Here is a 19,075-nt window from a genome sequence, read left to right as displayed (position 1 = left end):
CAACCCATATTAGATCAAAAAAGTTACCTTCATTTTAACATCTCATAAAAGCAATAAATGCAGGAAAAGCGTCTGTCTCTTCCTAGACAGTAAAAGTATGAAAATTTTACTCATACTTTTGTGCATTTTCTATCACAAGAATTCTTACAAAGTGATCACCGTTTAACTTTAAAACATAAACTTTCCATTAAGATGCTTAGCGTTGAGTTTACACCTTACTATTTAAACAACCTCACATTAAAGACCTGAGTTGCATTTTGTGGATATTGAGTTATCATCAAAATACTTTGATTAATGGTCAAGGCATGGTTTCTAGCACTAGTTGCAACGTTCATCTGATGAAAGTGAAAGTAAAAGCAACGATAAACAGGTTGATTTAGCGCATTCTCAAAGCGAATAACATACAAAATAAAACTTGCCAAGTTATATAGCCTACTGCAGTGAAGAAGGCAAGAAAAAATGAAACACATATTATTTTAAAGGGTGGCAAAAAGATATGTGAGCGTGGCCCAGAAAGTCAAAGCATGGCCCTGTGCAATAAAATGATATAAAAAACAGCTTAACTTTACCATTACAAACACTGGTGTTAGCATAAAAATACAACATTAAACAACGTTGAATGAACTTTAACTTGTTTTATCTCAAAAGTCGTAATATGGACAAATAGCTCTTCTGCTCAGGGGGTTCAGTCGCATTACAGACAACTTTCTTTATATTTAAATTGTAGGCTATAATATTCAATTTACACCACCATTCCTTATCAGTGGTGCTGTTGAGCCACTAGGAACAGCTTTTCTCAAAGAAAATAAAAGAAGAAGGAGTGTTCCCGCGCTTTTTGTCTTTGTTTATGACGCAATGTGGAGTGATACTCACGTGAACGTTTTGGCGCCAAACCGACTTGTTTTTCTTTTTTCTGCCAGAAACACAATTCCAAATCAATCACAAGATTTGGAAGTCATTTAATCATTTTGTTGTTTGCATTTTGCAATGCATGTTGTTTACAGTGTTTCAGGTTGTTGTTTTGATTGACTCACAAAACTAAAAACATGTTTTACAGTTCTGTTTTACAGCAATAAACGAAATAATTTATTTAACCTTCGATTTTGTTGGTCGTTTTAAATTTATATTTGTTTACACGTATTTTTAGCCCGACATTAGCCCACACGTTTTGAACAGGTCTAGTTTTGCGACTTGTCGAATTTCATCTCTTTCTGACGATTTTGCTTTTGTCTCTTTGACGCGTTTTTATTTTTACCTCAGTAATGACAAAACATACCATCCAGGATTCTTTGATCAAGAAATTTGTTTGATCTCAGTACTCCCAGTATGGGCAAGCAAAGTCAAACTGATTTGATGATAAACTGAAAATGAAGCAGTTGGAACGATAGGAACTCACTACAAAAGCCAAAAACATATCAAGCACAATCCTTAAAACTGTGATTCATCGAGAGAGAAAAACGTTTGAAGCATGAAGTTCAACAGTTAAGATACTTTTTGTGGTTGCAAGACAAAAGCGATTATGAATCATCAAGCCACTGATGAGCTCACAGTAAAACTAAACTCATCACAAACCTGCTACAGAAACTTGCAGAAAACTATAAATAGCTAAGCACGTTCTTTTGAGAAAAGTCAAAGATAAGTTTTGGAAAAATAAGTCGGCCACCAGCATACCAGGTTATGGATCCTAGTACAACTTACCCTTCTCGGTCAACACTAAGAAGCCGGAATGAAAATTGTTATTGGTTAGATTTGGTGGCCGTATTTAATTTACTTTCATCTGTGTAGCGCACGTCTTAAACTTTTGTGGTTTTGTAACTGTACTCTACCTTAAACATTTTCATTACCGATGCTGGCGATGCATTCTTAATTCTTACAAATTAAAAATTGAATTGTGACATATCAAGGTTTACTTTATGACTCTTACCACGATAATGACTGGATTCATGAAAGAGCGTTTGCTCCATGTATCACGACAGTAATATACCATTTGCTTACGTTAAATGTTAAGAATGTTAACCAAACGATAGTGAAACTTTTTTACAGTTGGAATTGCCGTCCTATGGTAATCTTCTTTTTTTTTTCATCGACTACAAAATGCTCATTTCGAAACCTTTAATCAAAATATACTTGAAAGCTGAAACAATCAATCTACTGCCGCAAGTTCAAACTTGAACCAATTCGAGCCGAATCCAAATGTGCTTGTGAAAAATGGCGCTTCAAATTGACCGATCATAAAGCTGATAAATCATTTCTCTTCTTCATTGGTTTAACGTCTGTAGACGTTGATTTAATGTAGAAAAGGAGTGATTGGCCGGTTGTGAGGCCCACAGTACTGGATGTGTTAGCGTGCCCTGGTGCAGTAGCTTGTAATTTTGGAATAACGGATGTACCGCGAAACTGCTATGGAATAAGACAACAAACACACTTTAGACAATTAAACTGATGCCACAGACAAGGCCCTGTTATCATGAGTGTTTCAGAAATATAGGGGCAGCCTAAATCTCAAACCAGCAATCTAGAACCCCGTCGGTGTCGGTGCCACTTATAGATTGTTGACTTTACCAAGAAGCCTTTTCTGGGAGTGAAGATAAAAATGGATCCATACTCATTATGAAGATAAATGGCCACATAAAATCAAAGACACCACAGGTAGACAGAAGTTGATTGACCCAACAGCGCGATTCTATTTTTATAACTTCTTCACTTAATTTCCTCTCCTCTCATGGAGTTTGTTCGTTATTTTTAGTGGTGACTCATTTTTCGTTCTTCATGCAAAATGTCAGTTTATTTTCATTGACATTATGTTATCTAACGTTAAATCGATGTGCTCCGAATGAAATTGATCCTTGGTTCTGTCAAACAAAAAATTGTCCTATGAACAAGTGGTAACAAAGGTGGAGTCTACTGTTGCGAAACACTTAGTTTCGACGCAAAATTCTTTCTTTTGGTTTCGTTCTCAGGAAGAAAAGTTGCATTTTGTTGTAAATTCGAAACGAAACTATCTATATATTGACTGTTTAAGCTCATGAGTAGGGTGATTTTTTTTAACCTTAAAATCTCAAAAATGTGACTTTAATTTTGCAAAAAAGTAACCAAAAAGGAACTTTATTCAACAAAAACAAGAAAGCGAAAGAAATAACAGCAATTCAACGTAAAAAAGCATCTAAATTAGATTCAATTTGTGCTCAAATTAAAATTACACATTGAAATTATACACATGTAATGTTTTACATTCTTTGGCAGGAAGTTTTTGTCAAACACATCAGCTGTTGCAGGGAAAACAAGTGGCTAAATACAGTTAACACAATTTGTTTCATCGAAAAATATTACTTCATGTTTACGAGTTTTTGGAAATAGGCTACACGTGAGACGAACAAACATGGGCTCGTGTAAACCTATAATCCGTACCATAGTAGAAGATATATTGAAAGTCTTGGCATTAGGCCTGCATAGAATGTAAATTCATCCCTACAGTAGATAAATGAAAAATAAATAAATAGGAAAATTAGGCAAAAAAGTATGCAAAATAAAGTGACCTAACAAATGAAAAGTAACCTAAAAACACAAAAAGTGACTTTTGGTAACTTTACAACTTCTTAAATAATTATTAACCCCAGGCCCACCACAACCATGAAATTTTGGTTCTACATTTCTTTTGTCAATTGGTACAACTAAAAAAATAGTAACTTTAGTGACAAAAATTGCCCTACTCATGAGTGTTCAATTTACATTTATCTCAAAACTTTGGAAGATTTTGTTGCACTTCGGCACAAAAGTAATTTCGAATTTATTTTTTTGTTAGAAAATCATATTGCTTCATATTGATCGAAAATAATTTCTTTTCCAACATGCCGACCGATACACCAAAAATAACTTTTTAACCAGTTCAAGGGATACATACCTATGGTGCAATAACACATAACCTCAGCTCGTAAACCTGGAAACAATCACGGTCAAAGTGTTTAGAAATTCGTTTACTCCGATTGTTAAGTTACACAAGCCAGACAGCGAATCAACTGTTTTTTACATTGATTCAACGTCTGCAGACGTGCCAGCGAGCTTACTCACACCACTCAACTAGGCTACTGAACCGCAGTCAAGTCTTATTTGACCTCGGCAAACAGTCGTTTTCAAATTGCGTCAAAGTCGATTGGTTTTATGGCGCAACAACTTCTCAATCGAATTTTATCACTATGTGGTTTCTACTGTACATTGTTCGCTCATTAACCCTCTTCAAGTTGGTGACTTTTAAACGTGCATTAAGGCACCAGGAAAACTTTAATATGACCATTGACCATAGCACTCAATTCAATTTGATGACATCCCTTTTTACAGCAATTACTAAATGTTAATTTGTGTTGAAACTCAAAATAAACAAACTTAATTCTACATGGTTCTACTTAAAATAAAACTTACATCGATTCATGATGTAAACAAAATAAATTAACTTGAAAATGAGTGACCCAAACATAGGCGTAGCCAGGGGGGGCGAACGGGGCCATGGCCCCCCCCAAATTTTCAAAGTTTGGATTCCGAAGTTGAGCCCTTTGTTGAAAATATAATAAAATTTGTAGAAATTTATAACGTTTTCCAAGACATCTGGCTATTAACACCCCAAGGACTTGTTTTAGACACACAGAAAGACACCAATAAATTTTGTAAATCCTAAATCGCGCAAAATTTAGGTACTCGATTTACGTTTCTTTTAACTAATTTGTGGAAGCTATTTCAGAATGGCTTACTCTGTTGGGTTTTTGTGTAGCTGAGTTTTTGGTGTTCTCTAATTTTAGCCGCAGATTTTGCCCGTTCGTGTGTAAGAGCTACCTTTAATAAGTTAATAGCTGTTTATCTGCTAATAAATTTCTTACAAATATTACCCTAAAAGTGTTTCCAGAAAGCGCTATAATCCATTATTTAAGTGTAATTTTGCAAAAATTTTCCGGGGGAGCATGCCCCCGGACCCCCCTATAATACGCGTGCCTTCGGCACGCTCTAACCCCCACCAGTTTCATTGCTTCCCCTTGCTCAAGCCCCCAGGATACGCCACTGCACATCAGGTGGCGATGTCTTAAATCCAACACTTTGTCGTTCTCTTCAATTCATCAAATATTTGGCCCCCCCCCAAATTTTTTTCCTGGCTACGCCACTGGACCCAAAACAGTTTTCTTACAATGTTAGTGTCGTTAAAACTTGATTTAATCACAACTGTTGTGTACCACAGTTGATCATATAAACAATGTTATGCATTTATTGTATTGTGACATTTGTTACTTTTCGAAAATTTCCAGTTACAAACTTGAAAAAAAATTGTCTTATTACTTACCCATCACAAATGTGAATTTTGTGGAATGTAACACCACATGACAAGCTGGTTGTTTCTGGTAGAACACAAGGGTCGACTTGCCTGCGCTGAGCACCCCAACATCGGGAGCTCCCACTCTCGCATGTAAGGCAACGTCGACCAACGGGTGTGAGGAGTAGCGACCCTCCCCCACATATCCATACTCATACTTGATTGATATTTTCAATTATGAAACTATCGTGGCATCTGTTTATTGGTCTGCTGCTATGCACATCCCTTGAAAGAAGTTCAAAGCTTCGAATTCTTTGGCATTTTAAATTCCGTGACGTTAGCGGATTACGCAAGAACAAGACTTATTAAATCATGTTGTTTTGGTCCGTAGTAGAAATATACACGCCACGCTTGAGTGAGTATTTAGGCACGAGCGCACACAAGCGCGTAGTAACTCACTCTCATCATTTAAAAGGCCGATGATTATTATTACTGCTCAGTCAGCGAAGACAGCAGCTTGATGCAATAAAATTCCCAATGGAGGTAACAGAAAGCGTTTTCTTTTCGGGGGGCTATTTATAGATGGAAAATATACAAGTTTGAGGCCCAATCGCGTGTTTAATGTAGATTAGATAACCCGGTAAAAACACCAAAAGCAAATTCGAAAGAAAGGGCTTATCGAAAAAAATATTGTTCAGTAAAGCATCAATACAAAAAAAGAGTTTCTTAAATAAAGTAGACAAGTAAAGAACTCATGGCTACTTAGCGCAAATTGTCTATATATTTTGTTCAAATAATTAAACCTATTTCCAATGATACGATGGAGCTTGTATTTTTATAAGTTTTTGAAACTGAGTACGGCAGTCAAAAAGGTAAGAGTTTGCGCATAAAAATTGAAACGGTAAAACTCAGGTGGTTTTAACATTTACTATGACAGTTTGCCCAATAACAAACTGTCGAAATGATTTTTTTTCTGAACGAGTTCTGAACTTGATTTATTATTTTTAGTTCCCGAATTAAAATTCTAGCCAATGTTTTCCGGATTGACCTTAAGTCTGCAGGTAGACTACTTCTGAGCTGCGTTATGAAGCCTAGATCTTTCGCAACCTCGAATAAATTTTCAAGGTCGGGCAAATAATTATTTAAATTGACCATTAACACTTGAAATCGTGCCGCATGCAAACTAAAACTAAGTATGTCGAAAAGGGTTTTGCAACGAAACAGCGAAACTTACTTTTGTGCCAAACACGGAAAACACGTTTTAAGACACAACTGTTTTCATTTGTTTTTTTGTCATCAACTCATTTTCTTTGCTCCGTTAGTTGTTGTCTAATGTTTTTGATGGGCATTATCATACGATTTAAGGCCGTCAATAGTTGTGTCAATGGTAAGATTGATTAAAAATCAGAAAACATAATATTTTAGAGAAACCTTTACGTTCTGCAACAGCAGGAACCAATCCGCAGGTAAGATTTCCAAAATCCTTGGATTGACAGTCAGGAAAAGCTTTTTCTTCTGTTATGTTATAGTACCCGTGGTCATTATCTTGAATACAGTTTGGGAAGTGAAAGAGGCATTTGAACATGCAACGTGATTCAGGCTGAATCAAAAGCGTGAAGCGCCTTTTATCCGTCAAAATGTAGAAGTAGGCTACAACTTTGGAAGAGAAGTGACTTTCTTTAACCATAGACAGATAAAACGAAGCAACCACACGGCATTTAACATCATACATTAGAGTGAACATAAAACTATGAAGTACGAACGTTTTTGGCCATACTCAAGTTAGCTCTTCTCAAGTAACGGAAATAACTGATTTTACAATAACACCTACATTGAAAATAATTGATCTACACAATGAATGGAAAAACGAAATGCACAAGAATGAAACTGCAAAGCAGAGGAGAAAGGCACATCACATGGCGCAGTAGAAGTTCACTGTGTAGATCAGTTATTTTCTATGTAGATGTTATTGTAAAATCAGTTTTTTCGTTACTTGAGAAGGGCTAACTTGAGTATGGCCGAAAACGTTCGTAGTTTGTAGTTTTATGTTCAGTCTAATTGTATGATGTTAATCGCCGTGTGGGTGCTTGGTTTTATCTGTCTATGGTTAAAAAATGTAGAAACGTGATTGAAATCTTCTCACTATGGAGGTGTGGAAATTCCTAATGAAGTTTTTATTTTAACTCTTACTCGAAGCCTACATAGGAAATTAGCCTACTACACGCAACCGAAATCAGTAAGCGCAAGCGTACATATACATCGTCATTCACTAACTTACGTGATGATCTCGTCTATATTAACTTTGCTAGATTTAACATCAAAAAGATAAAACGGCGTAAATAACCATGAACTTGGGTTTTGTGTGCAGTTCGATCTTTAGCAACCCAATTAAAGAAAACTAAGATGGAACTTGTAACTGCCACAATGTGTCGAGAAGTTAACCATGTGTTTACATTCAAACATCTAATTACATTAGGTAACTCGAAAATATAGTTTGATTAATTGTAGACAAAGTTTTTGTAAAAATCTTGTGGTCAAGAGAATGGAAGGGACGAATATTCCAGTGTTGCCATCTGTGAATTCTGCTTTTGTGAAACCTGAAAGATTTAGAAAGTTAAATACTTCACCAAGCATTTCACTACGTAAGCGATTATTATTTGAACCAAGCCCACACAACGGAAACGAAGTCAAGAAAAGATTTTGTGAAGCAACAAGAAACAACCAAACGGTGTTCGCGGCGCGTTGGCGATGTAATTGTGACGTCATATCGCGGTGCTGTGAGGAACATATTGTTTCACAAAAAAGAAATTTCAACATCCCGACGTACGACTGGGTGCCTATTTGTAAAGCGACAGAAGAGACTCCAAGCTTGCTGAAAAGATACCAACTCACAGCGTTCAACATGAAGGCTAATCTCAGACCTGAATCTCCGGTACCTTTCATGTTGCCACACTTCCGTGAAAATACAAGCAGCAGCCCAGTTTCATTTTGTGAACACTCTGACAGAATATGCAAGAATGATGATTCATCACGAGAACTTTCGAAACATATCCCGAATTGCCTAACCCCGCCAACTTCTCCCGAACAAAAACACAAAGCACCATCCGAGACAATTCAACTAAGAAGTAGAAATCCATCGCAAATAAATCGCTCGGGTACGTCGTAGTTAACTACACACGTCAAAAAATATACAGTAGAACTCGCCTAAAGTGACACCTGAAACTACAAGGACCTTCGAAAAAGTGTCACTTTTGCCCAAGACTACTGTATTTAAGTTTCACTTTTAGCTATTTTTAAATTGCTTGTAATTAAATATAGTTTAGATTAGAATAAAATCATTTAAGAAGCTAAGAAGATTCTAATCATGCTCAGTTAACTAGATCGAAACAGTTACTTATCTAACAATTAACATGAAATGATAAAAATCTGTTGTTTTGTGTTTGACTTCGTTTGGACTTTAAACTGAGCTTGCCTTTTTGAATTTCCTATTCTGCTGATTAGCTTCTGCGTGTTTGTGTCCTCTATTTGGTACAATTTTGGTAGAGTACGATTTTTTAAGCCACAAACAAACAAAACTAAGCAACAACACGGCATTTAGCACGATACAAAAAAAAACAAAAACAAAATTGCGAACGTTTTCGGCTATACATCTAACCCTTGTCAAGCCTGTTTTAAAACTGATTTACATTGTTCAAATAAGAAATGCTAAAGATATTGCATCACGCAGCAAAACAGTTCAAACAATCGACGAAACTGCTTTACCTTGGTCATATTAAAATTGGTAGAAAATATATTGCATGGCAAAACAAATTAAGCCTTGGAAAGAATAAAAATCTCATTTATATTACTAAAAATGTCAAAGAATAGAACCATGATAGATAAACGCACAGCAGGGGATAATTCAATTAAAACAGTTTTCAAGTGAGAAGTTCTGTTGACAAACAAGTGCCTGTTAAAAACGAGAAAAACTTATGTTGTATTGAGGTTTTGTACAAGCAAAAACTTTGCATTCCGTTCAAAGTGAAATTGCTTAAACTACAAAAAAGATAACACAGCAAAGATGGTACTTGCTTTGTGGAACGCAGATCAGCCGACCAGTTATTGTTTCCGGCATTCGCACTCGTATCTGACTCCAGCCTACAACGTGAGTCATGACTGTCTGCTTGCAATATAGTGCGTAACGGAAAACGGTTGTAAAAATTGTGAAATTAATTATGAAACTTACAAAACAACGCGCCTCAAATGTCAAGATTAATTGCAACACATGGCCTTCTCCTATCGTTCAAAAGCGTCACATTTCAATATCTTCAGTGCACTTTACGCAAAATGTTTTTCTGTTGTTAAAATTGCTCTGGACGAAAAGCTAATGGCGTAAAAAGTGTAGTATGGAGCACAAGACAATAAAGTTTTCATTTGGGTTCATCTTTATGTTCTTGGACGCTTTAATATCAAGATTTACGACTATCTAATGCCAATTTACCACAAACTTTTGGATTCAACGTTGCGATATCGATATTGAGTAGAAGTAGAGTGAAGAAACAAAAGGTTTGAAAAACAACACACTGCATCAGAACAAGCATTTTGCTTCACACCTGTTTTTTTGGTTTTACAAGTGAACCACTAAAATATAATCAAAATGTCAGGTAGATTTCAAATTCTATTTTTTAAATTATGTAATTTAATTTCACAGTCACCGTGTTCATCCCAAAACAGATTTGTGATAGTGTGTTTCCATTCTAAAGCTAACCACTTTCAAATCAATTACACCAGAATTCGAAGCTAGCTACGAAATTGTTTTTAGATATTTTGCTTCGCAATCAGCCAACTACAGGCCAAGAGAAATCTTCGTTTTAGTAATTCAGCAATTCTTTCACAGTTAAATATGTTGCAATGCAAATCCATTAAGCGAATACAAAAACAAACACCAACAGCAGCTGACTCAGCAAATTAAAACCAACTTAATTATTAATGACAGGTTCGACAAAACAGCAGCAGTTTGAGCTTTCTTTTGCAACGGTAGAGTTGTAATTGCCAACTAAACACTTTGAATATTTGACCAATGCTGGCAATTTGCAGAGCACAAGAATTCAACACTTATAAAAGTGAAAACCAGTGGCGTAGCTAGGGGGGGGACCACCCCGGGCGGCACGTCTGGGGGCGGCACTTTCAGACTACGATTTTGATTATAATCTGATAAAAAAACGCATTTCATTTTCACATGCTTTTTCTTGAAGGGGCGGCAAGGTCTGAATCCGCCCCGGGCGGCACATTCCCTAGCTACGCCACTGGTGAAAAACCATCATTTATTTACAAGTCAATAGCTTATTACGATTCCAGGAGCCGTTTACTGCACTTCAAATGTTCATAATTCATCCAATTAGCCTATGCGTTTTTAGACTTGCTTCAAAACTAAACTTGTGCAGCAAGGTCGAAAAACAAAAGCTGCATCAGCAGTATAAGTTGGTAAACGTTGTGCACAAGTGTAGTTTGTATGAAATTAAAAAAACGAAACAACATTAAAAGGCGTACAAACGCAGCCACCTACTTTTGTTTAAGCATCCCGATTCCAGGCAGCATGAGATTTCGTTGCTGTCAGGAAAAGTATTGCAATGCTAATTTGTTGTGAAATCATGATCGTGTGATCATCTGCTATATCACGTTTATGCTTGAACAGCACCCTGTGTCACGTAGTCATTGTTTTTCATCAGTCAGTCGAATAAACGGATTGGTTGTTCATAGAGACAAAACAAAAGGATTTCCACGAGAGCAATAAGCATGTACAGTATAATTATGTTGTCACTGTATTCAAACTGGATTGTTTCTTGCCAAAAAGCGCCGCCTAAACTGTTTATTAAGTCATATACTACCCTGAAATGTTTTAGATATTTGCTATTTTGATCACCCACGTTTGCCCCCACCTAACCTTAAAACGGCGCTTCAAGAAATTTAAAAGTGTCAAAAATAGTATATTTTTGCCCAATTTATACCAACATGTCTCTTCCATATAAACGTTTTAGAAACTGAGTCACAAAAGCCACATCTAAATATTCTTCGTTCATGCCCATGGCTCATCGCTTGCCAGACATAGCGTGAAAACTATCGACTTAGCATTTTATTTTTGGTTTATTGACGCAAAAATGTGTGTGATTTTGGGTGCATTCATCCATAAACTACAAGGAAAATAGGACCCAAATAGCACCAACCAAATATGACGTTTCCAACCAGAAAATTAGTTTTAAAAATAAGGACCGATTTGCTGACTGGATGAAAGTATAGATAAGTGAATGTCATAATCGTAGCCATTGTACACACAACTTCCAGTTAGTGCTAAACACTGATATATTCACAAAAACAATTTTATTTCGTTCTTTGCGCTTTTTAAGTTACTGTTTTGTTTCGCGGGCCAAAGTTCTTGTTATTTTTAATATATTTTAAAATTCACGCAAGCGGAAATGGTCATGAATCATGATAGAGTACCAATTCCTGGAATTAACTGTCATAAGCTTCATCGTCCAAACATTGAATTCCCCTGATTAAACGGTCAATGAGTTTCCGAAACCAGCAAAGTACACGAACCGGGGATTGTCTGCGGCAGCAGGAAACGCTTTTCTTTTTCATTCTGCATCATGTGAGAATGATAATTGCAAAAATTCCTAACTTTGCGTTGCTGTGTACTCATGCAACACTACACAATGCTAGCGCTGTCATTGTTTGCTCACAACAGCCAAGTTTGACTCTTGGTGGTCAACTTGTAGCGCTTTCCTTCAGATTGCGTTTGAAACAAGGAGCTGCAGTGGCACAGTTTTGTAATCAAATCTCGTGTCACCAAACCGCTTTGCAAACTACGAAGACCATATTGTTTTTGCTGAACAAAAGTTTTCGATAAAGTTAAATCTTCGGGCTATTGCTGTCAAAGTTTCTCACAAAGGACCAAGGTAGTAAAATTCATCATTTTTCATTAATTTAACTTATACAAACGTGAAATCAAAGTTAAAAGAAAGGATTTTTTTACTGGAACAAAATGCGTTTTCAACAATGGTAAACATCTTTACGATGATGTGGAATTTGTTTACTGGTAAAACGTCGATTCGAAGCTCAGCTCGATTATGACAAATCCTAGACCCCATCAATAACACCACGTGATATTGGCACGACTTCATTTCGAAAACAATTTGAAAACACAGATATCAACATACAGCAACGTTCATTCAACGTCTGATTTTGCAAAGAAAGGTTATTTTTCCATCCCTAACAGGCTAACACTCTTGTAATTTTTGGCGGGAAAATCAATGTGTATTTCTCCCAACATTGTAGCGCAATTTGATCGTTTTTAGCTGAAAACACGAAATCGTGTGTCGAACCAAATATTGCGACAGCGACTTGAATCGGAAAACCCCTGAAAACTCAGACATAAATTTGGAAAGAACGTCTCAAGTACCTTGCACAGTTCATTGCACACAGTAGAAAATCGATTTGTCACCAACAAGATTTTTAATTTTAAAACTTGAGGTCAAAAAGCTTTGCAGAACTAAACAATCGCCGATTGTTATTTAGCGGAAATGGACTGCACTCTTTGTTACGAGAATCTCAAATTCTCCTCACTTGCGCACACGACAACATCACCTTAGCTTGTAGAATCAGATTTACTTTGAGTGTTTGCCTTAACGCTAAATTAAGAGTTTGAATAAAACCGCAAATAATGAAAACGTTTTGTGGCTAAAACGTTTTCCGGTATATGAAAACGAAAACATGAAATCCCACTAAGGATGACAAATGTGATAAAATAAACGCCATTTCAGTTTTTATTTAAAATTCTAAATTTGTTATAGCTAGCTATTTTTTTTCTTTTTCGATGATCGGTGAAAAGAGAAATTGTTTATTCGTACGTAGGCTATGTTCAAAAATGTCGTATTGTGCTGTCATAATCTTTCTGAGGATGCATCTTTCTGTGGTGAGCGAAACGACAGTAAAGCAATAAAAACAAATTATCGTGAATGTTTCCACTTTCAATTTCATCAAATAAACATCTCGTGGCTGGTGGTACAAAAGGAAGCTATTAAAAAACTTCCAAAGTCATAAACTGTTTCATCCTCTGATAGCCTAAAATGGTTCTACTAAACCGAGTGGCAGATAGCCTACACAGTAAACTTATTGAAGCACATAAGAGTCACGTGGGAGCTTTGTGTTAAATGTTCCTATTCGAAAACACGTGGTGGGATTTATTGAACTAAAAATTTGCAGGAGGATAGCTTTGCAACATCCTTTACAAGTTTACCATAATCGCTTTTCAAGGTAGCTGATGGCGCATGACTATTGTCTGTCACGTCACAACACAAAAAAGACAGGTTCTAAAATCAAGTTTTGTTTGTTGTTCTAAATGTGTTGCTGTGTGTGTTTACCGTTTTCACTATGACATTAGATAATAAAATGAGGTACAACCAAGCACCGAAGCAATCGCATCTCAAACAACATGCCATACTTGCAAATGATTGTAACAGAGTATGAGAAGATCATGCTATGGTAGTAGCTTCGTACGGCATTTTCACAAGTTGAGCTCGTTATCTTTAAGCCAGTTTTTAAAAGTGTTTTCGTGTTGGTGAACTGTGCCATTACCACCGGGTAGTGCAGTGCCTGGCATCACGCCAAAGCTCACATGCTCTGATAACACAGAAAAAACGCTTGATAACGACACTGTTTCCGTTGCGAAAATTTAAATTTGGAAAACATTAAAATTTGCATTTTCACGTCACAACTGAAGAAGTTTCCAAAACAAGAAGTTCCAAACAGATTGATGGAAATCACTTAAACATGCATGAGTATCTAAACCTGCAACAGGCATCGTAGCAAAAGTAATTTGTAGTAGCGTATGATTGCATTCGTTTTTTGCATCATGCAGACATTTTCGTTTCGAAGAATTCGTCCAACCAAGAACCCAAGTGCCACTCCATCCGTCAAACCATTCGGTCAGATCAAACGCGAAGCATGTCTCAAAAACGAAAAGTATGTATCTGTTCAGTTCCGTGATCCATGAAGCAAATTTATTGTTATCGTCAAAAATCTCTCCAAAACCTTTGGTCTTGTGCGACAAAAAGACGATGGAAAGGATTTTCTACTGAACTTTGTTAAGCCACGAAGTGTGCTGTCTTGACATTAATAAGGTTCACGAAGTCCCTGACAGTAAAACCTTTTGTTCTGTAAATAAATTTCTGCTTAATCTATTTGCTTGGGTAATCATGCGTATCAACTTGGAAGGGACACATCGGCAAGCAAGGGGGTATTTCTGTGATTCCAGACTGAATTCAACAAAATTTTATTTAGGAGACACAAAAGATAGATTTTGTGTATGTTTAAGGCTTGTGTTGTATTTGTCGAGTTTGATCTTCAATATGTTTCATTGTGTCAACAAACGGACGCGCTACCAAGTCCTTTGTATATTATTCCTGACGTGACCATGATTCCAGCAGCTTCCGAATGAAGCCAACCGGTGTCATGGTTCAAGCTCTAACAAAAAACTAACATTTCATCGTTTTATTAACAATATCGCAGCTAGCAAAACCAACATTTTGACATTAATTCAATGTTCGCAGACGTTGAACTAATATAAAAAGGAGAGATTTTTCTGTTGGGATAAATCAGGTCAGTGGTCCTAAAACATCTCGCAAAAGAAAAGAGCTAAAATCACTCCGCAAACTTATCAGCAGGTTTGGGATTAATAACCTCGCTAGCAGCTGTCCAAACTACACAAACGCGTCAAAATCGTAACAAACTTGAAATAAACTGACACTTTGGAGTGATGGTTTTGCAGGATAGTGAGCTTTTTTTTGAGTAAATGTAACGCCATAACAACACTCATCAATGTAAAATAGTCCACAAACCTAATCCACCGTATGGCATGGTCTCACTTTTTCTAGAATTATAAACTTAAATAAGCATTTGTTTATCATAACAATGAGCATTTATGTCAATGTTTTCGATTCGGATAATTGTTTCAGTCTATTCGCTCCACTGCACTTTTGAAAAGCTGAAGCAAAACGCGTGCGCTTGACGCCTTTTATTTTAACAATTTTAAGCAAAACATTTGCGCCTAATAGTCTGGAAAGTGAGTTATGCCAGGCAAGAAGACCCCTTGAAGTCAAGCAGCCATGACAAAACTTGGATTGTAAGTAATGCTGATATTCAGTTTTGTGTTTGGTCTGCCACAAGCTAATCGCATCAACAATCTTTTGTTGAATCAATGTGATTTGATGTAAAATCAATCCAACGTGACAAGTGCGTCCTGCTCAATCGTTTGGTAACACTGGCGTCTTTCTGGCGATATTTGTTGTAAAACAAAGTCTTCTTGAACCGTTAGACTCGAATAGTTTCATTTCAAGTTCCCATTGAAAAACAACCAGTTGACAAGAAATAAAACATCAAAAAAAGTATCTTCCCTTTTTATAACTATGTGATATGCTACAAAGAGTCACTGTGCAAATCACACATGTGTTTAAAAGAAAACACCAAAAAAATGGTCACCGTACGCTACTGATTGACGAATTAAAACATCAAAAAAACTATATTATCTTTTCACAACTATGTTTGAAGACTTGATTATTGGCTTTAATACCTTTCCCCGTCAAAGATAAAAAAAAACATTGCAATCTGTAAAACCACGGGAAATGTGGTGTGAAGCTCTGCAATGGCTGGTGAACAAGACGATGATAAACAAAACGTACTTGACAGGTCTTCTATTGTGTGAAATAAACGGCTGCTTACTGATAGATATGTTCTAAACAGGTGCTTAAAAATTAATCAGTTTACCTTCTTAAATAACGTTCTTCTTTACAACCATAACTCACCTGCTAAGGTCAAGAAGAAGAGTAGTGTATGATATAAAACTAATTGTCTGTCAATAATGGACATCACGCTTGACGTAAATACAAAGAGCAATGAATAAATCAGAAGGAATTGGTTATACCGTGTAGTTAAAAGAATAAAAAAAAGATACTTGTCAGTTCCCAATTAGCGTGTAGCCTCTCAAACCGTTCGCTCAATTATAACATTTCTAAAATATTTCAACTCATAAAGTAAGGTCCGTAAAATTAATCCACTCAGTTACAAGGTTGTGCGCTTTGTTCAAGCGATGTTTCAACACCGACAATCGATGAACAATTTTTTTTTCTCAAGTGAAGATGCGTTATAAAACAGGTGTGAGCAGAAAACATGCCAATTTGTGGTTTCAACTTAAAAAATAAGTGACTTAACTACCGTGGCAATCTCATAAAAACCTTACTTGTCAAAATAAGGGCCAGCAGCAAATCAGTCGATTTTTACATTGATTCAACGTCTGCAGGCGTTGATTTGTTGTCTGGGATTGAACTGCATCTACAGCATCCACGTCACCAACAGATGGTGCTTATCAGAATAGTTGTCATAAACTGAGATTTATTGCTCTATTGGGCGAACTAGTTAATTTAAATTTGTTTGCTCTCTGCAGGACATGTCTCCATGACGCTCCATTTGTTGAGACGACAATCAAGAACGAGAACGCGAAATTTTGATGAAGTGTGATCGAACGAACGCTTCTTCAATTGTGAACAAGAAAGTGAAAACCCTGAATAACGGAATAATGGAATTATATTAGTATTTGACAACTGATTCTGTGCATCGCTATAAATGTAGACTGGCGCTGTGCTGCCATCATGAAAAACAAACTTAATCTCCATCAAACAAGCAGTGGTGGATTCAGGGGGGGGGGGGGGGAAATGAGGCAACTTTCTCTATACAACACAGAAAAGTAACTTTATTTACAGTGTATTTGCAAAGCTGGTTTAACGAAGACCTGTACAGCATTGTGTTTTGATAAAATCACCCCCCCCCCCCCCCAGGCCATTATCTGGATCCGCTCTTGTTAGTCCTTTACTATTTAACAATCCAATTTTGAAACTCATAAATGATGCAGCGATTTCTATGCAAAGATTCCCACACAACTCATAGAGAGCAATATGCAAATCGCTTATTCTTTATTCGAATCTACAAATATGTATTGGGTTTTGAAAAATTAAATTCATTTTTATCATTTCGTTTTGATTTTAAACTATTTTCTTGCGAAGAATTTCATGTTATCTCTGTCGAAATATCGTTTTAAACACTACGTTGTTAGCTAAACTGTTCGTTTCTTACAAGTTACCGTGCCCGTTTGTATGTGCGTCGGCTGATGAAATTTCAGATATGACATTGATGTTAGATTAAAGAGAACAATTACACATATCCGTCTTGTTTTTACATGTATCCAAGCCCTATCTTCTGGGTGCTGAAAGTTTGTTGTTGCTTCAGTTAACTATTATTTCCTTTGAAACTTAATAAAAAATTGCCCTAAAGTTTTGTCTGATTATTTTGTTTTTGTTTAGTCAGTTTGTGTTTTCTGTTCCTTAAGATGAGACACACCACAATGTTATTGGCTGCAAAAGCTACTTAACAAAAAAAACTGGAAGCAAAGAAAGCTTACACATATACAGCCATCTGCTAAAAGTATGTGACACTGCCAGGATTAAGTCTTCAAAAAAGCTTTCTCAATCGGCAAATAAAGATTCTATAATCCGCAACCATTAATTCTTAGGTGTCTTGCCAAGATACAGCAAAGGCCGCACAGAATATAAATGGTAGCGATGCAGTTATTGGGAAAGTAATAATAATAACACTCATGGGCGCCGATCCCTATAGGACAGCGGGGACATGTCCCCACCATCTTTTTACATGTCCCGCCATCTTTTTAGATTATTTTTATAACGTGAAAGGGAAAATATTAACCAAATGTAACAATTTTATTAGTCAAACGTTTAAAATCTATTGAATGGAGGGGACAAAATTTTTGTTTTATGCGAGGAAACCCTGGTGCAACTCGCAAACTGTATTTGTTTTGGTTACGCCAGGACCATTAGCGTACGCTTGGGTTATTAGCGGCATTGTCTGTCATTCAGTGTCCGAAACGTTTTACCAAAGCCTTGCAAGGTTGCACGGTGACTGTGGCTGGCATGCTCGAAGGGAATGAACTCCGCCATCTACGCAGTGAAGAATTTTATCTTGTCTTTGTAGATTTTGAGAGGCTAATGGAGGATTGCAACCTTGAGTCATTGAAACTGTCACGTCTCAAAAAGACCCCAAATCGTCTTCAGCATGGACATGGTCAACCTTCTCAACTTCAAACACTAGAGACGAAATATCGGTCAGAGTATTTTGCAGTCATGGACAGCGCGCAGCAAAATGTTACTGACTATTTCAAGTCGACCGATCTTGAGCACTACAAAATTCTACAAGAATCACTCTTTAGTGGAAAGCTACAATCACCTGTGGTAGTGACAATTATCCTGAGTTCTCTGACACAGAGTCCCTTGCACAAGAACTATGGTTCTTTCGAAAGCAGCAAAATGAAAGTTCGGATGAAGATTTTTGAATAATATTCAAGAAGATGCCAAACAGCGGATGGATGCCATCCGCTGTTTGGCAAATGTTTTCGCAGGTGGAACTTTTTACGCGACTTTTGTTCATTTCACCAGCCCACTCGTGTTCAGCTGAACAGTCATTTTCAACTTTGCGACGTGTCAAAACTTGGTTACGTTCTACCATGACACAGAAACGGCTAAATCATGCAATGGTCTGCCATGTGCACAACAAAGTTTTGAATTCGATCAACTTCCATGACCTCGCCAAGGACTTCGTTTTTAATTCGCCGGAGACTCGTTGCCGAGTGTTTGGACGTCTGCTGTCCAATGCTGAAACTAACAATTAAAATATGTATACATC

The 19,075-nt window shown here is 36.7% G+C and overlaps 1 protein-coding gene across 2 annotated transcripts; it reads left to right on the top strand.

Annotated features, from left to right (window-relative positions):
* Positions 1 to 6,647: 6,647 nt before the first annotated feature.
* LOC145786751 (uncharacterized) lies at positions 6,648 to 17,643 on the top strand. Of its 2 annotated transcripts, XM_082598482.1 has the most exons (4): positions 6,648 to 6,759; positions 7,770 to 8,448; positions 14,190 to 14,293; positions 16,770 to 17,643. In XM_082598482.1, exons 2-4 carry the CDS (start codon positions 7,836 to 7,838, stop codon positions 16,782 to 16,784), a joined length of 732 nt encoding a protein of 243 aa, XP_082454608.1. In that variant the 5' UTR covers positions 6,648 to 6,759; positions 7,770 to 7,835; the 3' UTR covers positions 16,785 to 17,643. The 2 variants fall into 2 exon arrangements, with proteins under 2 accessions (XP_082454608.1, XP_082454609.1); XM_082598483.1 differs by lacking the exon at positions 14,190 to 14,293.
* Positions 17,644 to 19,075: the final 1,432 nt, after the last annotated feature.

This window comes from Aplidium turbinatum, chromosome 17 (genome assembly GCF_918807975.1).
Source record: "Aplidium turbinatum chromosome 17, kaAplTurb1.1, whole genome shotgun sequence".
NCBI classification, from domain to species: domain Eukaryota; kingdom Metazoa; phylum Chordata; class Ascidiacea; order Aplousobranchia; family Polyclinidae; genus Aplidium; species Aplidium turbinatum.
This window is presented reverse-complemented; position numbering and strand designations above follow the sequence as displayed.

Coding starts and splice junctions, on each gene's coding strand:
- LOC145786751 (XM_082598482.1), top strand. CDS start 7,836: ATGGAAGGGACGAATATTCCAGTGTTGCCATCTGTGAATTCTGCTTTT. Junction 8,449..14,189: donor ATCGCAAATAAATCGCTCGG/GTACGTCGTAGT, acceptor TGCATCATGCAG/ACATTTTCGTTTCGAAGAAT.